At 31.8% G+C, this 21,490-nt stretch overlaps 1 protein-coding gene across 1 annotated transcript; it reads left to right on the top strand.

Annotated features, from left to right (window-relative positions):
• The first annotated feature begins 10,785 nt into the window (after positions 1–10,785).
• LOC126884637 (uncharacterized) lies at positions 10,786–15,595 on the top strand. The gene is made up of 2 exons (XM_050650705.1): positions 10,786–10,943; positions 15,265–15,595. The coding sequence occupies exons 1-2, from the start codon at positions 10,814–10,816 to the stop codon at positions 15,462–15,464; spliced, it is 330 nt and encodes a 109-aa protein (XP_050506662.1). The 5' UTR covers positions 10,786–10,813; the 3' UTR covers positions 15,465–15,595.
• The last annotated feature ends 5,895 nt before the right edge of the window (positions 15,596–21,490 follow it).

Genomic DNA, 21,490 nt, shown 5'->3' with positions numbered 1-21,490 from the left:
TGCATTATTGCTTTCCATTTTTTGGATATTAGTATGTGATCTATCTGTTATATCTTGTATTTTTAAGTAGTGGGCGGGGAGTGCGTCAGCCCCTACAAAAATATTAAATTTCTGCCCAGTGTAACGAGCCCAAAATTTTTAATCTACGGTATATGAAATCTCATAAATAGATCGTAATTTAGCACTACTTATATTTTAATCTCTATAAGGTGGCCCCCAGCTCAACAGGAGTGAAGTATAAAGAAGTTTTTCCGCGTATAAATAATTATTATCGGATAGACGGCAAAGTTTTTCTCTAGAAAATTTAGAAAAATATTTAATAATATATAGTTTTAACTTTAACAACAATATAATAAAAAATGATAATGATGCTGATGGATATAAAGAACACATGAATATAATGATGTAGAAATTTCAATAAATATTTTTGTGACTAGCATAAAATAAATAAATACTTTCAATACAAAGATGCGTTTTTTATTTATATGCATTAAATGCATAAAAGCATATTTTAGTGCATATTTCAACTGTTTTTTGTCCATATTTGCATGCATATTTTAGGGTTTTTTAAGTGCATATTTCCCGAGCTGTAATTATAATACATGCAATAAACTAATATTTAGATATTATTTACTAATTTATTTCAAATATATCTTATTGTGTTCCTGTTTTAATGAAATTAACGCGACAACTCGATGAAACAAAATTATTTTGACATAATATTCGAAAGTAAAATAGGTAGACAATAACAGTCATTTTGAATCATCGTCATGGAAACCAAGATCGTCGTCATTCGTCATGCTAACTAATCATATTGAAAGTTTGGTTTTGACAATTTTGTCAAAGAATTAATTTGTGTATGTATTTTCATATTAATTAAATTAATTGATTAAGATTTGGTAATTTTTTAAAGACTCTTAGAAAAAATATTGTTCCTAACTCTTGCAGAAAGTCTCTGTTCCGCACTCGACTGCTTGCCGAACTCCCGCTTCGCGTCGTTCGGCAAACTGCAGTCGCGTGCGGAAAAGAATGACTTTCTGCACTTGTTAGGAAGCTAACTATTTCCAAACAAAATATTTTTAGGGGTGCCGCAAAAGGGTTGAAAGTTAGAATTTTTTGGTAAATTTTGCAAATTTTGATGATTTTGTTTTGGTAAAAAATAGCTATTGTAATGTCTTAATTCTTATTATAAATGATAAATACACACTCTAAACTACTTTTTCAAGATTATTTTAGTTTTAACTTACAACAATTCAATATTTATTTATTTTTATTAAAATTGGCAAATAATGAACTTGAATTCCAAATTTAAAGAAATATTTAATAGTAAATATTTGTTTCATTTCTTAATATAATTTAACATTCTAACTATAGTAGAAGAGCACATTTCAATAGTACAAGAACCTAGATCAACCTTCCTAGGGCATATAGCTCCTGCTTTTGGAACGGATGAAACTATAAAATATAGCATAATGAAGCATTTTCAGGGTAACAGTCCTTTGAACATTTCCAAGATAACAGCTTTTGGATGTGATGGAACTGCCACTAACACCGGTGTTAACAATGGTGTAATTGCTTAATAGAAAAAAAAACTTAATAAGCTGCTGAAGCGGCTGATTTGCTTGTTAAATACCAATGAATTGCTTTTGCGTCATTTGTTTTGCACATTGGATGGAAAAACTATATGGTCTATTGAATTTGGAGGGCTTGTAGGTGAAAAACTCGAAATCTGTAACCAGCTTCCTGTGGTTAATTTCGCTCCGATACAAAACAACCTCCCTATTCTAGATATTAAGGATGATCTAAGCACAGATCAAAAATATTTACTTGAAATATGCAAAGCAATCTCCAGTGGTGTACCTATGTCCTTCTAATATTTCTTTAAAAACCCCTGGAAAATTAGCTCATTAACAATGGCTTACGTTGGCCAATCGCCTTCTTCGGTTATATGTTGCAACAGAGAATCCTTCAAATAATCTGAAAACTGTAACTATGTATGTGATAAAGGTGTATGCCCCAGTATGGTTTCATATCAAACTGAAACCATTTTGTGTAAATGGATGAAAACCGGTGCCGCCCAAAATCCCGACAGCCAAAATCCCGACAGCCAAAATCCCGACGGCCAAAACACGGACACGCCAGACTCCCGACACGCCAGAACCCCGACAGGCCAAAATCCCAACATGCAACAATCTTCGCATAAGTAAAAATTCCGACTATTGTTTAATATTTTTATTACAAAATACTTTTGTTCAGTAACAAAAAATAAAAAACAGATGGCCATAAACAAAAACTTGTGGCTGTCGAGATTATGGCTGTCGGGATTTTGGCTGTCGGGATTTTGGGGTAGACCCGTCATAAAGCTTGTGACTGAGTCATCTCCTAGTGCCGGTGGTCTTGAAGCACAAAATGGCTTTGTTAGAGCAAATATTGCTTCCTAAAGGATTATGTCCAGAGAGAGACAAAAAAACAATTTATTTAAGTAGCATGAGGAATATTGTAACTAAAGAAATCTTATAGCAATGTGTACATAATATAGCAATAATAGCAATGTTAACTGTTATTAGAAACAATATTTTACTAAGAAATGTTAGCTATAGCACCAGGTTAAATATATAAAATATTTGAAATTTTCTGATTTTTTTGCTAAAAACTATATATTTGCGGCACCTCAAGATGTAAAACTGGAAAAAAATAATTTGTAGTTTTATTGTAGAAATGATAAGGCAACTTTCGAGTGCTATTAGAAAATTCTTTGAAAAAAAAGTTTTTTCCTATCCTTTCGTTCCTCCCTATTTATATTACTGTAATTTCTTAGTTATTAAGAAAATCTTCTACTGAATAATATGGTCATGTTACAAATCTGACTGTACTATTTTATTATTTATATTTTTAGACACTAAGTTTAATTTAAATAAAGGAAGACTTGCTTATATTATTTTATTTACATCACTTATTTATTTAATAGTTACAAATAACTCCAACTAACACATCTAATTTATTTACAAACTCAAATTTATGATTTTACTAACTAAACATAATAATTCCGATAACTAATACATTTAAAATACACTCGATTACAACGTAACAATATTACGCGTCGATCAATGACTGGCCTGCCAGACGGAATCTCTCTTCTTATATACTTCGGCAGCGGTCGTCTCGAATGCCGTGGCAAAGGACTCGTATTCTCCCGTAATGACTAGAATTTTCGGTAGGAAATAGGCCAGTTTGTGAGCGGACTAAAATAATGTCACAGTTTTTTACATAGATGTGCTTTTGTCATTTTACGGAACTTGGGAAAAGATGTTGCAGATTTGAGTTGTAAAGGGAGATGGTTGTATAGTTTTTTTTACGGAATGTAATATAGATTTCTTTACTAACTCGGTAAAAATCGGTAAATAGACATCAAAAGTTGAATTTCTGGTGGAATAGTCATGATGAGGCCTTGCTGGAAAGACATGCATGTTTTTACGAATTAAGCAAACAGCTTCTAAAATATATATAGATGGAAGGGTTACAATTCCGTAATCTTTGAAGTAACTTCTGCCATGTGTTGTTCTTCTGAGGCCAGATACCTCATTCCTCTTTTTTGTAATTTAAAAATAACATATAATTGGGCAGCTGTACTAGAACCCCAAAAAGGAAGACCATATCGAAGATGAGACTCGAACAAGGAAAAATATGTTAGTTTAGAAGATGCTAAATAGAGTTCTTTCGAAACAGATCTTATAGCGTAGCAGGCTGATGCGAGTTTCTAACTTAACAAACCGATATGAAGGGACCATTTGAGGTTGCTGTTTAAAAAAATACCCAGAAATTTTACGGAACCAACGGTAGAGATCTGGCTGTTATTTACAAGCAGGGGTTGAAGAGCGCTTTTATAGGATAAAGTATGTGAGTAAGTAAGTGAATGGGGTATTGATCAACAACATACGATATGCTGATGATGGTGTCTTAATTTGTAACAGTCGATCTTCAACAACTTATTACCATAATCAGAGAATACATTAAGAGAATACAGAAATTTGTATTCACGTAAAAACTCCGCCATAAAACTGACTACCAAGTCGATTGAAAGAGCAAGAATATTAAAACACCTGGAAACGTGACTTTTTGAAGACTGGGCATCGGAGAGGAAAGTAAAATGTCGCGTTGGGCTAGCTCGACAAGTTTACATAAAATGAAATAAGATAATGACCTGTTCAGAGCTCGATCTTCAACTAAGACTAAGGTTTAGTAAGTGCTAGGAATGGTACTTCAGTATGGCGTAGAGAGATATAAACAGATTAGAAGCTTTCAAAATGTGGCTTTATCGCCGTATCAAGATACCATGGACGGCGAAAATCACAAATGTTGATGTCCTTAAAATAATCGAAAAGAATGTCAATTTTTCGAAAGCATGAAGTAAAGGAAAACGGCGTAATCGGCAAAACGGCACACCATGCGAAATGAAAATTACCAGTTCCTCCAACTTATAATCGATGATAAAAATGAAGGCAAGAGAGGATGTGACGTTCCGCCCCTTATTGAATCAATTATTGATAGGAAAATATGATATAATTAATTTTAGAATCATTTTCTTTCAATGTTAATTAAAATATGTTAAACAATCATAGAATTTCTAAATGCTTGCTGACGTCACATTTAAGTGTGGCGACATTAGGTTCTTGCTTTGACAGCGAGTTAATGATAAAGGGGAGTAATAATTGGACGGATTGTTGCTGGCTGTCGAGAGAGTGGCCATTGTGTTTCTGGAAGTGTGTCAAACGTGGCGGGATCAACGAACTAAGATATTTTTACCTACAATTCCAAGTTTCAAATTATAATAAAAAAATTACATTTAAATCATCCAGCATTATAGGATATTCAGAACAAGGGTGAAGAATTTTGGTGCAGATCTACTAGAGCTTGATCCCGGTAATAAAAAATTCTTGTTATATTATTATTCGGCCATTTTGTAAAACAAATTTCATATTGAATTTTCTTAATCAATTTGTTGATTAGACTGTATGTAGGTTACTTTCATGGTTTGATCAAACTTATCTAGAGAAAATTGTATATTCTTTGCTGATTTTTGCTTTTAGTTGGAAAATAGAGCTCATTTAAATTCAATTTTTTATATTCCTTTCAAGTCTTCAGATCTCCTTTCTTTTGAAATATGATCAAGTAAGTACCCATTTCATCCTTATATAATATGTCTGTATACCCGTGTATATATTATAATAAAATATTATTTCACAGTAATTATATCTTGTATTCAAATTGAAAATTACATGTGTTACTTGACCAAGGTCATCTGATAACAACTTGATAAAAGGTCTAGCTGTCTAATCATTCAAGTTTTTAGACTTAATGACCTATTTCTTCTTATTCCCATAGGAATAAAAACACCTCCTCGTTTCTCTTGCTTCTTTTTTTTGACATATTGGTAGATTGGTAGTAACACCATATTGTGTTTTTTAGCCACTACTATGAAATCATAAAAAACCTAACATCACCAAGGACAGACCACTTTCAGAGAGACGGTCACCAGGAGACAAGCCTGGATATCTCCAGTTTTTGAAGTTATACTTCTTTACCGGCGATAGAGGGTAAATTTTTATATGGGAAAACCTAGCGACCGGGCGCATGCGCATTATAACTTTGTTCTGATTGGATGTTCAAATGACATGTCAAAAATTATTCAATATGGTGGCTGTGGCACAGCTGTAGTTAGATTATTTATGGTTGTTGCGTTTTAAAATTTGTGTGAAAAGAAACAACAAACAAAAGTTAGTTAATAGTAGTTATACTGCCTTTTTAAATAGTTTTCATATACCTATATTTTTGGACTTTTGGACTATTTTGGACAAGGAAAACTCATTCTAATTTGGTAAGTACCTAGTTTTTATTATAATCATATTGTAATTATACATTTGGATTAGGTTCGATTTTTATTTTGGGAGAAATCCCAAATTAGGTTCGATTTTTATTTTTAAATTATGATTTTTTGGCGTAGATTTATTTATCTAGTGGGTATGTAATGCTTTGATTTACATACTTAATTTGATTACCAACAAAAGTTCTACCAATCTTCATCTAATATATTGTTTTCTTACTGTTTTGTTATATTTTTATATTTTCTTCCACAAAATTTAAACTACATAATTTTCAAAACAAGTGTCAAACAGTAAAACGTTCAGTTACCGTATTTTTCCACATGATAAATAATGTGCGATTGGAAGAGTGAGTCTACGCTTCGATTACGAGTCAAAGCGGCACGAAATTCAAGGGTTCAATTCCCGATGCAAGTTTTATTTTTTGATTTTTTTATGCATATTATGATTGTAAGTATATTTGTTATATAATTTTTTTTTTCAGCAAATGCGTATTTAAAATTTTTGCCAACAATTATTATCGTCCAGAAATCATTTTTTCTTTGTGGCATTTTTCAATGTGTTTGTGTGCGTTTTATTGTTTTATTTTTTTAAATTTTTGGTATAGTCTTAAAAATCACATAATATGTAGTAGAAGTATAACTTCTTACGTGCGTACAAAGTACACACACATTCTTGTTTTTCTTCTGTACCTCCAGCTGTTTCTTTCACCTGGTTTCCTATACCTCCAGCCTGACAGCTGCAAGGAGTTAGCACCCCTTGTGCTCACTACATCCATGTCAACTTGGGGAATACACAGCAAGGAACACTTCTCGAAGATTGTGTAAAAGGGGTTTGTTTGGGGACATTTGATTGCGCGCTTAGTAAAGACAGACTGTTTTTTTTGTGATATTCAGGACATTTAATATTCCTATATATTTTTTATAATTTAATTGCACACAAATGTTTTCCTTCTTCATATTTTTATTGTATTTTGAACAACACAATATTTAATTATAGCGTTCCCCAAAACTGCATAATCTCCAAGGTAAAGATCTCTGAGCTCAGATATTTTCCCCTACAATAGTTGTCGGTACTCTTATGTTTATTATTCTTATGCCTGTTTCCCTTTTTATATAACTATTTAAACTTATTTCATTATTTTAGTCTATTTTTAAATTAAATTCTTCAAATATTATTCAAAATTTCAATTATTCACTTTATTTAACTTTAACTTAGTAAATTCAAATAAACTTCTGGGCTCTATTCCCTCAGAATAGAGTTCGGTTTCACTTGTTAAATAAGTATTTTAAACCACGAGTGAGAAAAAGGATCTGTCGTATCCAATCGTAGGTTTATTTATTAGGTAAAGTCTTGTGCCTATCGAACTCACATTGAGTTATTTATGCCTGTAGTTTTTTTATACAGCTCCGTCATATAAACTTTCAAAATAACTGACAGATATTATTACAGAATACACTAAATTTTCACTTAAACTCACCGTAAAAAATACACTAGAACTAGTTAATAAAATACAACATTTTCAATTACCCAACAACTCCAGACTAATTTCATTTGATGTAAAAAATCTTTTTCCTAGTGTTCCTCCTAGAGAAACTTGTGTTTTAGTTAAAAATCTTTTAGACCATAATAGTACAAATCCGATCATTGCATCTCAAATTTTACACATTCTTGAAATTTGCATAAATCAAGACTATTTTGAATTCAATAATCAAATGTACACAAATAGCACTGCAGGATTTATTATGGGTAATCCTCTAAGCCCATTGCTATCAGATGTATTTATGAATAAACTTGAAACAACAATTTCTAAATATCCCGTATTTAAACAGTTCTTATACTGGTGGAGATACGTGGATGATATACTAGTATGCTTTACAGGAACTAACAGACAACTTGAAAAATTTCTATCATACATTAATTTACTTCATAGTGATATTGAGTTTACAATAGAAACAGAACAGAATAATTCCATAAACTTTCTAGATGTAACGATTACCAGACTACACAACAAACATGAGTTCTCCGTATATCATAAACCTACCCATACTGAGACAACCATACACAATTCATCATCCCATCCTACACAACACAAATTAGCAGCCTACCATAAGATGATACATAGACTGACACAAATTCTCATGACAAAAAATAAGTTCGAGATAGAACTAAACATCTTTAAAAAATAGCAGTATATAATGGCTATAACAAACAAACAGTTAACAAAATTTTAAACCAAAAACTCCATAAGAAAGCCCTGAAATTAGTGTATCCACCACCACAGAAAGAACCCAGTACCTTCTGCTCTCTCACATATACTGGCAAGGTAACAACAAAAATAGCCAGATACATAAAAAAGAAAGGAATAACACCAGCTTTCAGAACTAACAACAACTTAAGCAAATGTATTAAGAACAATAAAAGCCGAAAGAGAAAGCAACTACAGAGTGGTGTGTACAAACTATCTTGTTGTGACTGGTCAAACTTACATCGGTCAAACTGGCAGAACCTTTGACAAACGGATAGCAGAACACAAAATGGCTTTCAACAATAGAAAAAGACACTTCTACATACGCACTTCACCTTCTAGATCATAATCATTCTTTCAATGAAGAGTTTCAAATTCTGCATATTCAAAATAAAGGCCTTAAGCTATCTTTTTTAGAATCTATGGAAATTAATAAATTGAAAAATACAGATATAATTCTGTATGACTAACTCGAAACAAACAGCTCCCCACTCCTCAAACTCTTCAGTTAAAAACTTTAAATAGGCAAACCATTGTAAACTAAATCACTTGAGAAAGGCACTCTGCCGAAACAGCTGTAGTCACTTAGTTGTAATAAATTTTGTGGAAGTATAGAAAACAAAAGTTTTCAGTGTTTTATTGTTAGATAAAATGAACTTCCATCAAGTAACGGTCGAATCCATCAATTATTCAAATATTTATGTCTGATTTTGTTTTATAGCCCGATCACAGAACACAAAACCTTACGCAAACCTCAAAAAAATAAAAGGAGAAAAAAAATTTGCGATACGTAGTTGACAGTGTCTATTATTAATATGTATAAGAAAAAGTTTACACTTCTACATCCTCTCCATTTTACAAAGATTGGGAAATAACCCCTTCAAGGGGTTGAAAAAATATACATTTAAAATAAGTCCGCAATTGGATAGAAATTACTAATTCTAAGCAACTTTTGTTCTATACATTTTTTTCAATAAGTCAATACTTTTCGAGTTATGTGTGAGTCAATAATCATATGTTAAATTTTAACAAAAAAAAAACATGGTTTTGAACGGTTGTTAGCAAATAACTCAAAAAGTAAGTATTTTATCGAAAAAATATCCTTTACTTGGACAAAATCTAGTTTATAAAAAAGTGAATGGTATTTACGTAAGAGGTAGGTATTTTTAAGGTTGAAGATAGATATAAACCATTGTAAAATACATTCGTTTATTGGAAGTAAATCTTTATTAACGTACCAACATACAGGGTGTCCCGAAGAGAGTGTCATAAATTATACCACAGATTCTGAGGTCACAAATGGGTTGATTGAACCTAAGTTACCTTAGTACAAATGTGCATATAAAAAAGTTACTGCCCTTTGAAGTTACAAAATGAAAATTAAATTTTTTCCAATATTTTGAAAACCATTAGAAATTTTTTATTGAAAAAAATTATAGTGAAATATGTGCACCCCATGAAAATTTTATAGGGGTTTTGTTTCTTTAAATCCCCCTACAATTTTGTGTATGCTCCTATTGAATTATTATTGTAGTACTATTAGTTAAACACAGTGTTTTTAAAACTTTTTTGCCTGTTAGTACTTTCTCGAAAAGTCAGTTTTTATAGAAATGTTTTGAATATTTTTGTCAAATTCACCACATATTATTTGTATATGGTTAGGTATGATTATAGAGATCTATTAATAATCTAAAAATTTATTTATAATCTACATTTTGAGTACACTTTGAACCATATTGAGGAAGAAGCCACATTCCGATAAAAAGTGCCTTATCGAAAAAAAAAAAAAAATAAAAGGCAAAAAAAATTAAAAACACGGTTTAGTTTAAAGGAACGAAACTCCCATACAATTTTTATGTAAACATTAAACAAGAAGCCGCATCTCGATAAAAACTGGCTTATCAAAAAAATACTGAAAGCTAAAACCGTTTTAAAAATATTGTGTTTAACTAATGGTGCCACAATAATAATTTAATTGGAACGTACACAAAAGTTTGGGGGGGGGGTTTAAGGGAACAAAACCCCATAAAATTTTTATGGGGTGTAAAAATTTAATGACACATGTCCAATTTCAGTAAAAACTCTCTCTAAGAGTTTTCGATATTCTTTAAATTTAATGGACTGTAACTTTTTTTGTGTGCACTATTGTGTATATAGGTAAGTGAAGTTCAATCAACCTATTTGTAACCTCAGAATCTGTGGTATACTTTATGACTATCTTTTCGGGACACCCTGTATAATTTAGATTAAAATATCGTTTATATCTGCCCTTATTAATTTTTGGCAAAAACGGGTAGTTTTCACACCTTATAAACAATGATCGCCTATTCTAGCCATATCGTTTTTGTAGAGGAAGGCATGATAAGCCCACTTGAAAAATTTCACCTAAAATAGGGCGGAGGTTTTGCAATTTTTTACCTCGAGGTAATGGACTATTAACAATATAGCATAGAAAAATTTTATGACCTTTTGTGACATTATTTTTTGCCAAAACTTACTCACCCACATTCTATTTTTTATTGCTTTTGTCTTATAAAATTAATATTTACTATTCTAATCTTAATTAATTTTTTTATTTTATGAAATTTATGACCTATAAATTTTCCTATATATACTAGGTTTATACATAGCTATTTATTCTAAAATTATAAGCTTTATTTCACTGATATACTTAAAAAATTCAAATATGAAATTTATTTTCTTACTGTTTTTGGTTGCCGCCGTATATGCCGGATTACAGAAAGACATCCTAGCCAAGAGACTGCCTATAGACCCCCTAGCTAAGTATGAAATTGGTCCAGTGACTTCTTTGTTAGGTAATTTTTTTTCAATATTTAAGAAAAAAAATTGAATTGCTGTTATTAAAATTAAAATTATTAACCTTTTGTTTACTACAAATTTTACCTAAAGAATGGATAATACTCAAATATTTTTATTTAAAGGGCACCCCCTTTAAGATTCAAAATGAATCTACCAGAATTATTTAACTTTTTTTTTCGTTTAATGTGATTACCAATAATTAAAGTAGCGGAAATTTTTGTTACTCGACTTAGCGGAATTTTAACCCACCATCATACCAACCCCTCCCCCACTGTCAAAAACATTATTTTGCGGTCTTTTTATTTATTTTTTTAAGTGCTCTGCAATGAGTATGAGACATTTTAAAAAATCACATGCATAGTTGGGCCTTTTAAAGACTATAAGAAGAAAAAATTTCTATTTTTTGTAGACATGTAGTTTGAGTGTATGTACTGTTATGCTCTACCTTATCTCTTTTATTAGATTGAAGCACGAGAAATTAAATAAATATAAAAATATACTTGGACATTTATGTTAGATCATAGGCTTGGCAACATTCGTGCTACATAACTTTTTGTAATACCCCGGTAGCTACAGTCTCAGAGAATTTAGGGAGTGAGTTTATGAAAAATACCAAAAAGCCTAAAGATTGCCTCGGAATCTCGGACGGATTAAATAATAAACGAATTCGGCGACGGAAAAGGATTATGAACATTGGCACCTGGAATGTGCAGAGTATCAGCTGTTCAGCTACGCTGTTAAAAATGATTAAATTATTATACATTTTTGTAATAAGTATTTCAAAAGCTTTTAAATGAGGTTTCACATGATGTAATTTCATATTTAAAAAAATCAAAGGTATGCCTGTCACCTGAAGAGGGATCTCATCAATGTTCGAAGCATTGTTGCTATAGTATACTATGATTATTTTAAAAATCGACTTCCAAGCGTTTTGCCTATGTGTTAAAAATAAATAAGTAAATAGGTAGAGGTAACACTTATTCCAGCGCACTGTACATGGTAGTTTAAATGATATTGACGTTGTTTTTATTAATTTCGTAGCAACATTCACACCCTGTAGAACTGTAGTGATTTGAGATAAACAAAACTCTATTTATGTTGAAATTCTTTTAATATATTCAAATATTGTTAAAAATGATTAATATAGCGAAATATTGAATTTCAGTATACAGGGTTGTTCGGAACTCGGAATAAGTATTTTCAGAGTTTTCTTAAATGGAACACCCTGTATTTTAGTATTGTTATGAAATGATATTTTATGGTATTTTATTATGTCTTAAGGATACCCTAGGCATAACAGCTTTAATTTGTTAGTTATTCGTGATTCTTTAAGCCAAATATTAAATGCAGCAACAATAATTAATTTTAGTAGGTTAAAGTCAAAGTCATAGCCAGTTCTATAGCTAGATTAATAGGTATGTGTTTATTGTCGAAAACTTATTTTTGAATTAATATTTTCATGGCCATCCTAATAAAGTTTCACATAATTTTTTTTTGCATATTTATTTGGCTTAAATAATCACGAATAACTCCCAAAATAAAGCAGTTAGCTATAGAGAATGCTTGAGAATAAAAAGTACCGTAAAATATCATCCTGTATATTGAAATTAAATATTATTTATTTACTGAAATATACATCCACCAGGTATAAACCCATAAAGGGGGACATAAGAAAACTACATTGACTGAACACTTGATGACAAAGTATAAAATGAAATAAAGAATAACCAAAAACTTTTCTGTTGTTAATACACATAAACAATATTAAAAAAACAAAGACCTTAATAAAAAAAATAACATGACATCAATTCGATAAGCTGTTGCGTATTTCGCGTTTAAAGGTGTTAAAACTAAGAAAAAAAATGTCCATAGATCTTAAGTTATTTACACTTCGGCACATACTTTTTATCGGACAATAGAAATTATGTTGCGAATTAGGCACCGAAATATGAAAAGTTACACCTGAACGTGACACAGCTCGTGGTACATTAAAGTCTATAAGACTAAGCAAAACATCGCTATAGATTAGTCAATTGACAATTTTGAAGATGAATATTAGGCCGTTTATTTCACGCTGCTTACGCAGTGAATGGAATCCAAACTCAGAAAGGAGTAAATTATAGATGTAGCCTCTAACCGGATATCTGTTATATTTTTTGAGGTAACAATATCTTAAGAATCTTTTTTGAACAGATTCAAAACTAGAGACAAGTTCTGCATGATTAGGACTCCATACCACGTTGCAGTAATTAAGTTTACTGCTAACTAGTCCAAAATATAAACTTCACAAAGCTTCAACAGACGTTACATCTCTGCAGCTTCTAATAATATATCCTAAAGATTTGGTTGCTTTAGAGACCACGGTATTAATGTGAGTTGAGAATGTTATTTTACTGTCAAATATAACACCAAGATCTTTAAACTCTGAGGTAGAAGACAGAAGACAGTAAAATGTTGTTGACCTTATAATCGACATGGTTTACTGTAAAAAGACCGAAATCATTAGACCGAAAGCAGTAGACCGAACTCATTAGTCCGAAAAGCACTTTACCGAAGCGTCACTAGACCGAACAGTAGGAGACCGAAAAGCAGGAGACCGAAAAGTATTAGGTACATAATACAGGGTGCTCAAACAGGCTGGTACTCTGAACAAGAGTAACACCAACCTCCCTTCACCTTTTATCCATAATGGTTGTTGTCATAATCATTAAATTCAAATTAGAAGCAAATAATAGTTACCCTTAATTTATTTTTACTTGTCGCAGTAAAAGACATAAGAAAAAAATGTAATTACAACTAAATTTTATTTGGATGGTTATTAGAAATAGTTAAAATTGTGTTAACGCCACTCTACCCTTAATTTATTTTTACCTTCACTAATTTGTTAAACGAATAAAAATTATATTATGTCAGACTATACAGTACAGTACTGTACTGAACACAGTCTATATATAAAATAATACAAAAAATAACACAATTAAAAAAGAGAGATATACAAAATCTTAGCATAATTTGCTGCAATCTTTTTTAATTTACGTACCATTTCGGTCTAATGTTGTTCGGTCTAGTGAGATTTCGGTAAAGTGCTTTTCGGTCTAATGAGTTCGGTTTACTGCTTTCGGTCTAATGATTTCCGTCTAATTATCGTGTACCAATCGAAATTGGTTATGATCTTTCGGGTATAGGATATTACTTTATATTTCTTTATATTTAAGGATAGTTGATTATTAAAACACCATTCATTAATGGCAGAGATATCCTGTTGAAGTTTAACGCAGTCGGAAATATGGTTAATTTTACGAAATATTTTCATATCGTCCGCATGCGCATACAACAGTGTTTCAGAGTCTACGATGGAGCAGATATCATTAACAAAAAGGAGAAATAATAAGGGACCCAGATTTGATCCCTGAGGTACTCCAGACGTGGCAACAAAACGAAAAGATCGAAAGCCTTGATATTCTACGAACAAACTCCTATGAGTTAAATATGATTTCAGTAATATTTGAAAGTTATTGGAAATTCCAAACTGATCTAATTTTGTTAGCAATTTATTGTGTGAGACTCGGTCAAATGCTTTACTGAAATCAGTGTATATGACGTCCACCTGTTGTCTTGAATCTAAAGCTGACGATACATATTCTGTAAATATACAAAGATTTGTTGCCGAACTCTAAGGTTTCACAAAACTATGTTGACTGCTGGTAATCAAACAACGCACATGAGCATACAAGTAATCTGTCAACATAATTTCGAACAATTTAGAGAATGCTGATATAAGAGCGATAGGTCATTATGCTATATTAATAATGTTTATTACAATAGACTAGGTATATTAAAGATCATTTCAACGTGTTTTGGATCTAAATGTTGCTACGAACTTAATAAAAAATGTAATTATTTCAAAATTTCATAAGAATGCATCGGGGAGACTCAAAAATGTAAACATTAAATATATACAGGGAGTTTCATTAAAAAACGAAGTGATAACCAAATTCCGGTATAACCGGAAGTAGAAAATAAATAAAAATATTTTCAATAAATACTTCACCATTTAAAACTCCTTTATTCCAATTTTCATTATTCAGTTACATTTAGTTCTCGAGATATCTCTAATTTTCTCTTTACCTGCCTCACCCTACATATCTTTTACTTAAGTAAGAAAATATTTCTGGAAATTTTACAACAATGGTTAATAATAATTAAAAGTCAAGAAGTGAAAGAGTAAAAGGAAAATTTTGACCAAACACAACTGATAATTATTATCTAAAATCTATATTCCAATATCTAATTAAAATATTTTCTCACTTGTTCAAGATTGTGATTTACCCCCGGAGTTTTGCCACAATAAAGAACCATTAGATAACTATGAATGTTGGAGATGGGGGCAGGCAGATTTAATACTCAAGTATTGTATCAGGGATGCATGTCATGGTAATTGCCATCGCACCAAAAATAACTTTGGAAGCTTCGAAGATTGTATCTCTAACGCAGGACGAGTATGTCCGACCTTATAAAATAAGAGACATAAACTTATAAAAACTTGTAAATGCATAAAGTATTGATTTTTCTACATTTTGCATTATATTATGTGATTTTTGACTTCCATTGCAGAAATATTTCCTCAAATACAAATTATCCAAATAAATATGTTGAGTTATTTCCAATTAATACCTATCATAGATTTTATCAGACCAAGTATCAAAGGTAAAAATCAAAAAATGTTACTACAAGAAGTAAATATTTCGCAGCCTCGCTGCATAAGTGACACAAATCAAAATGTAACAACACGGAATAAAAGCTGATTTAATAAACTTTACTGAAAATTGAAAATTATTATTACAAAATAAACATAGCGCAAGTGGTTTTTGTTATGTTGTTATATTTTGAGTTTTTTGTATCATCATCATGGCATCTACACTCCTAGCGGAGAAATTGCCGCCTTCTTTGGGCCCTTCAATCATGGGTAAATCAATCCGCATTAACATTTTGGTTTTACAATTGGTTGTGTGACTTGGCATCTACAATTTTTCTCCGCTCGTTCCTATTTTCGGTTAGCATTACCCAATCTCTGAGTCCCAAATTCTTAAAGTCGTTGACTATCTGGTTTTCCCATCTAGTTTTGGGTTTTCCCCGTGGTCTGCCTGATAGAGGTCTCCATTTGGAAATTTTCTTGATAACTGTTTCTGAATTTTCCTTTCTGTATGTCCCATCCATCTGAGTCTCTGTGCCTTGATAAATCTGACGATGTCTTCTTCTTTCAGAAGTTCTCTTACTTTGTTGTTCATGAGTTTTCTCAATTTATAATTACCTAAGTTTAGTGGACCTGCTATACTCCGAATTATTTGCCTCTCTAGGATCCTCAATCTTTCTTCCTCTTCCTGTGTCAGATACATTACTTAGCACCATATGTGATTACTGGTCTAATTTCTGCTTTGTAAATTTTCAGATTAGTATTCTGATTAAGCTTTTTCGCTTGGAGGAAGTTATTGTATTTCCATTAAGTTCTGTTTCCTGGCTGGAGTTTTTCATTAATTACGATGCTTCTATAATTAGTTCTATTAACAAAGACTCCAAGGAATTTAAGTGTTCTACCTTTTTAAATTCATATTAACCACTTTTAAACTTGGCATATTAGGTATATTGTTTGTTTTTATCCATTTCTAAACTCCTCTTGGATGCTTACTTGCATAACTTCGTAAATTCTTCTTTTAAACTGTCGATGTTATAATTGTACCCGTTATTTCTGTGGCTTTTATTGGTCCTTCTCTGGTGACATTAAATAGTGACGTTGACAGAGAGTCGCCTTGTCGTACTCCACTTGCTATTTCTATATTTTTGGTAATTCCGTTATCTGTAATTATTGCTGCAGTCGATGCTTCCATTGTCATTTTCGTAGGCTTTATAAGTTTTATTGGTATATCTAGGTTTATCATGTCTTCTATTACTATTAGGTCGGGTCTTGTTAAGCTGTCAAAGGAATGCTTAAAATCTATGAAAAGGATGTGTAATGTGTAAGTCGATATCATGTTCGTAACATTTCTCAATCAACTGTTTGATTATGTGAACTGCGTCTATTTTTGACTTTCCCTCTCTAAAGCCGTATTGGTAGTCTTCTATGTTCTCCAATGTATCTTCGGAGAATTTGTCTGATTAATGATATCAATATTTTATAGCAGCTGCTTAACAGTGTTACTCCTTTATAGTTATTGCATTTTGTGGTTGCCGCTTATCGGAAATATCCATTCAGTTTTATATTCTTCGAGCATTATTTCTTCTTCACAAATTCTTATTATTGGGTCGTAGATTTTCCGTTTTATTTATTGTCTGTCTCGCTTTATTAGCTCGTTTGGGATTTCGTCTTGGCCTGCTGCTTTCTTTTGTTTTAGATTTCTTATCACACGTAAAAGGTCCTCATATGACGGCTTTTCGATATCGATTTCATCATCAAGTTATGTGTCTTCTGTATATTCGAGAGAACTTTCTCGCGCCTTAAACTGCCTTAAGAAAAAAAGGGACCGTGAAATATTACCCTGTATACTAAAATAAAAATTTTGCTTTAATAATATTTTTTAACAACAGCAGACTTTTTTGACAACAATAGAAAACAGCGTTGAATGTTCATTTCAACGTGTTTTAGGTGTGAATGTTGCTACGAAACTAATAAAAAACGTAATTATTACAAAATTTTATACAGGGTTTCCCGAAAAGATTGGTCATAAATTATACCACAGATTCTAGGGTAAAAAATAGGTTGATTAAACCTCACTTACCTATATACAATAGTGCACACAAAAAAAGTTACAGCCCTTTGAAGTTACAAAATGAAAATCAATTTTTTTTTCATATATCGAAAACTCTTAGAGATTTTTCATTGAAAATGGACATGTGGCATTATTATGGCAACAGTATCTTAAATAAAAATTAAAGTGAAATTTGTGTACCCCATGAAAATTTTATGGGGGTTTTGTTCCTTTAAACCCCCCCAAACTTCTGTGTACGTTCCAATTTAATTATTATTGGGGCACCATTAGTTAAACACACTCTTTTTAAAACGTCTTTGCCTCTTAGAACTTTTTTGATAAGCCAATGATTATCGAGATATTTTGAATATTTATCGAATCCACCACATATTTGTATAAGGTAAGTACTGTTATAGAGACCTGTTAATAATCTGAAAATGTATTTATAATTTACATTTTTAGGTATATTTTGAAAAACAAGCCACATCTCGATAAAAGGTGACTTATCAAAAAAAGACTAAGAGGCAAAAAAGTTTTAAAAGCACTGTGTTTAACTAATGGTACCACAATAATAGTTTAATTGGAACGTACACAAACATTTGGGGGGTTTAAAGGAACAAAACTCCCAAAATAATTTTATGTAAATATATTAAAAAAGAAGCCGCATCTGGATAAAACCCCGCTTATCGAAAAAATACTAAGAGACAAAAAAGTTTTAATAACGTTATGTTTAACTAATCGTATCACAATAATGAATTAATTGAAACGTACACAAAAGTTTGGGGGGTTTAAGGGATCAAAACCCCCATAATATTTTTATGGGGCCGACAAATTTCACTATAATTTTGTTTTAAGATGATCCTGTCATAAGAATGATACATGTCCATTTTCAATAAATAATCTTTATTAGTTTTCGATATATTGAAAAAAATCGATTTTAATTTTGTAACTTCAAAAGGCTGTAACTTTTTTTATGAGCACATTTGTACTAAGGTAAGTTATGTTCAATCTAACTATTTTGAACTTCAGAATGTGTGGTATAATTTATGACCAATCTTTTTGGGACACCCTGTATATTAGGAAAGAATACATCGAGGAGCATCCTATTCGCCATGTTTTTCGGTCACGAATATCTTCCTCGTTGAGTTGTCTACTGTTCATAGCTTTCTCTACATCTTGTATCCATGTTCTCTTAGTTCTGCCTCTTTTTCTTCTCTCGGGTGGTGCATACTGGATCATTTTCTTGGGCCATCTTGTTGGTCTCATTCTCTGGACATGTCCGTACCATATTAATCTTTTTGTTCTATTCTGTCTATAATATCCTTTCCTACTTCCACTCTTTCTTTTATTTCCTCGTTTGGGATATGCTATAGTTTAGATATTCTGCAGCTTCTTCCAAGCGCGTCCATTTCTAAAGCTTGAAATCTTTTATTTTGTCGGTCTTTTACTTCCCACTCTTCCGAGTTGTACAGGACAATTCCTTTCTCTACAGCTTGGTAGATTTTTTTCTTCGTCTGATTTTGCAGTCCTGTGCTCCACCAAATGCCATTCAGCTGTTTTATAGGTTTTCTTCCTTGACTTATTCGATATTTTATATCTTGATCGCATGCGGAGATTTTGTCAAAAAGAGAAATTAGATATTTAAATTCATCACATCCTTTTCTGTATTCCCCTTCTAATTATAAGTCTTCAGTATCACCTCCGACTACAATGTATACAGTTTTCTCCATGCTCATTTCCATACCCCTTTTTCGGTACATCTCTTTCAATTTTCTAATCATGTAACTGGCGTCTTCTTTATCAGCAGCAATCGCAACTTGGTCGTCAGCAAATAGCAACGTATACAAATAAGAATCTCCTACCGGTATCCCCATTGTTTGGCATTTTCTAGTCCAATATTTTTACACATGTGTAAGGTAAATTTTAAATAAAGTGGGCGACAGACAGCATCCCTGCAAAAGGCCTTTCGAAGTTTCAAAGGTATTTGAAAGTCTCCTATTTGAAATATATTTCGAAAGTTTTCGAAAGAAACTTTCATTACACTAATAGTGACCATAATATACCGATACGATACCGTGCTATCAAAATTCAATTAAATGCAGGATCATTCTAATTAAACGTTATTAAAGTTTAGGTACGCTTTGAATTTTGATGTTTCGGATGATGAAGCATCCTACCAAAGGAGCAAATGTGCAAAAGCTGTAGCATACATAATACATAGTAATGATTATTTAGTTATTACAAGAGACGAACTTTATAAATCACTGAATTGATTGAAACAAGGTTAAATAGAAATAGAAAATATAGATCACATAATGTATGAAAGCAGTAGTATTATACAGTATGGTGCAAATGTCTGGAATAAATATATTTCGTCCATCGGCGACTTAACCCGCGACTTAACCCGGGAGCAGTCTAGTCAATGTGGTGAGACCGCTCCCGTCTGAAAAAAATTTCTGATTCGGTTTCTTTGTGGATTCCTATTCAAAAATGTCCCCTTTAAACAAATCTGAAGGGTGCCGGGCGGAATTTTTGGGCAGAAATTGTTTAAACAATTTTTTTAAACAAATACAAAAGATCATATTTTTTTGCTCTGGAACATATATTTTTATATTTTTTGGGTCAATCTAAACAAGAAAGGTATATTGTAATTTTTCTCAGAAATTGATAGTTTTGGAGTTATAGACGATTTAAAATCTGAAAAATGCGAAAAACGCATTTTCGAGGCTTAAAAACTCATATTTAAATTAATATTTTTGAGATTTGTAGATACTTAGATTAAAGACTGAACATTCATCTTCAAGATTCTGAAGAGTGATGGCACCTAACTTTATTTTATACCGTTGTTTTTTAATTGTTACATATACGTGTTTATCCGATTTTTTGCCGGTGATGCGCGCTCCATTTCAAAAATCTTCTATTTTCCTCCGAAAAATATTATTTCTAGATTTTTTGTAACATTCTAAATAAAATAAGTTTCTTGCCATTTTTTCTGAAAAGTTCATAGTTTTTAAGTTAAGCGATTTAAAATCCGAAAAATGACAAAAAACGCATTTTCGTATTTTAAATCGCTTATAACTTTAAAACTATTAACTTTTGAGAAAAATGCCAAGAAACTTATTTTACTTAAAATGTCCCAAAGAATATAGAAAAAATAATTTTCGGAGACAAATAGGAGATTTTTGAAACGGAGCGCGCCGCACCGGCAAAAAATCGGATAAACACGCATATTTAACGATTATAAAACAACGGTATAAATTAAAGATAGACGCAATCATTCTTCGGAATCTTAAAGCTGAATATTTAGTCGTCAATTTAAGTATATGGCAACCTCAAAAATACTAATCTGAATATGAGTTTTTAAGCCTCGAAAATGCGTATTTTCGCATTTTTCTGATTTTAAATCGCCTCATCATCATCATTCTCTTTGCCTTATCCCTATGCGGGGTTGGCTTCCCTAATTGCATTTCTCCACCCAATTCTGTCTTGGGTCATATCAATGTTAATCCCCTTTACCAACATGTCCTGCCTTATCGCCTCCCCCCAGGTCTTCTTTGGTCTTCCTCTCCTACTCCTTCCAGGAATCTGCACTTCAGCTATTCTTCGTATTGGGTGATTAACGTCTCGACGTTGAACATGACCAAACCATCTTAACCTATGCTCTCTCATTTTGGCATCAATTGGTGCCACACCTAGACTTCCTCTAATATACTCATTTCTAATTTTATCCTTCTTTGTCACTCCACTCATCCATCTAAGCATTCTCATTTCCGCCACATGCATTCGTTGTTCCTCTTTCT

Source organism: Diabrotica virgifera, chromosome 1 (assembly GCF_917563875.1).
Source record: "Diabrotica virgifera virgifera chromosome 1, PGI_DIABVI_V3a".
Taxonomy (NCBI): Eukaryota; Metazoa; Arthropoda; class Insecta; order Coleoptera; family Chrysomelidae; genus Diabrotica; species Diabrotica virgifera.
This window is presented reverse-complemented; position numbering and strand designations above follow the sequence as displayed.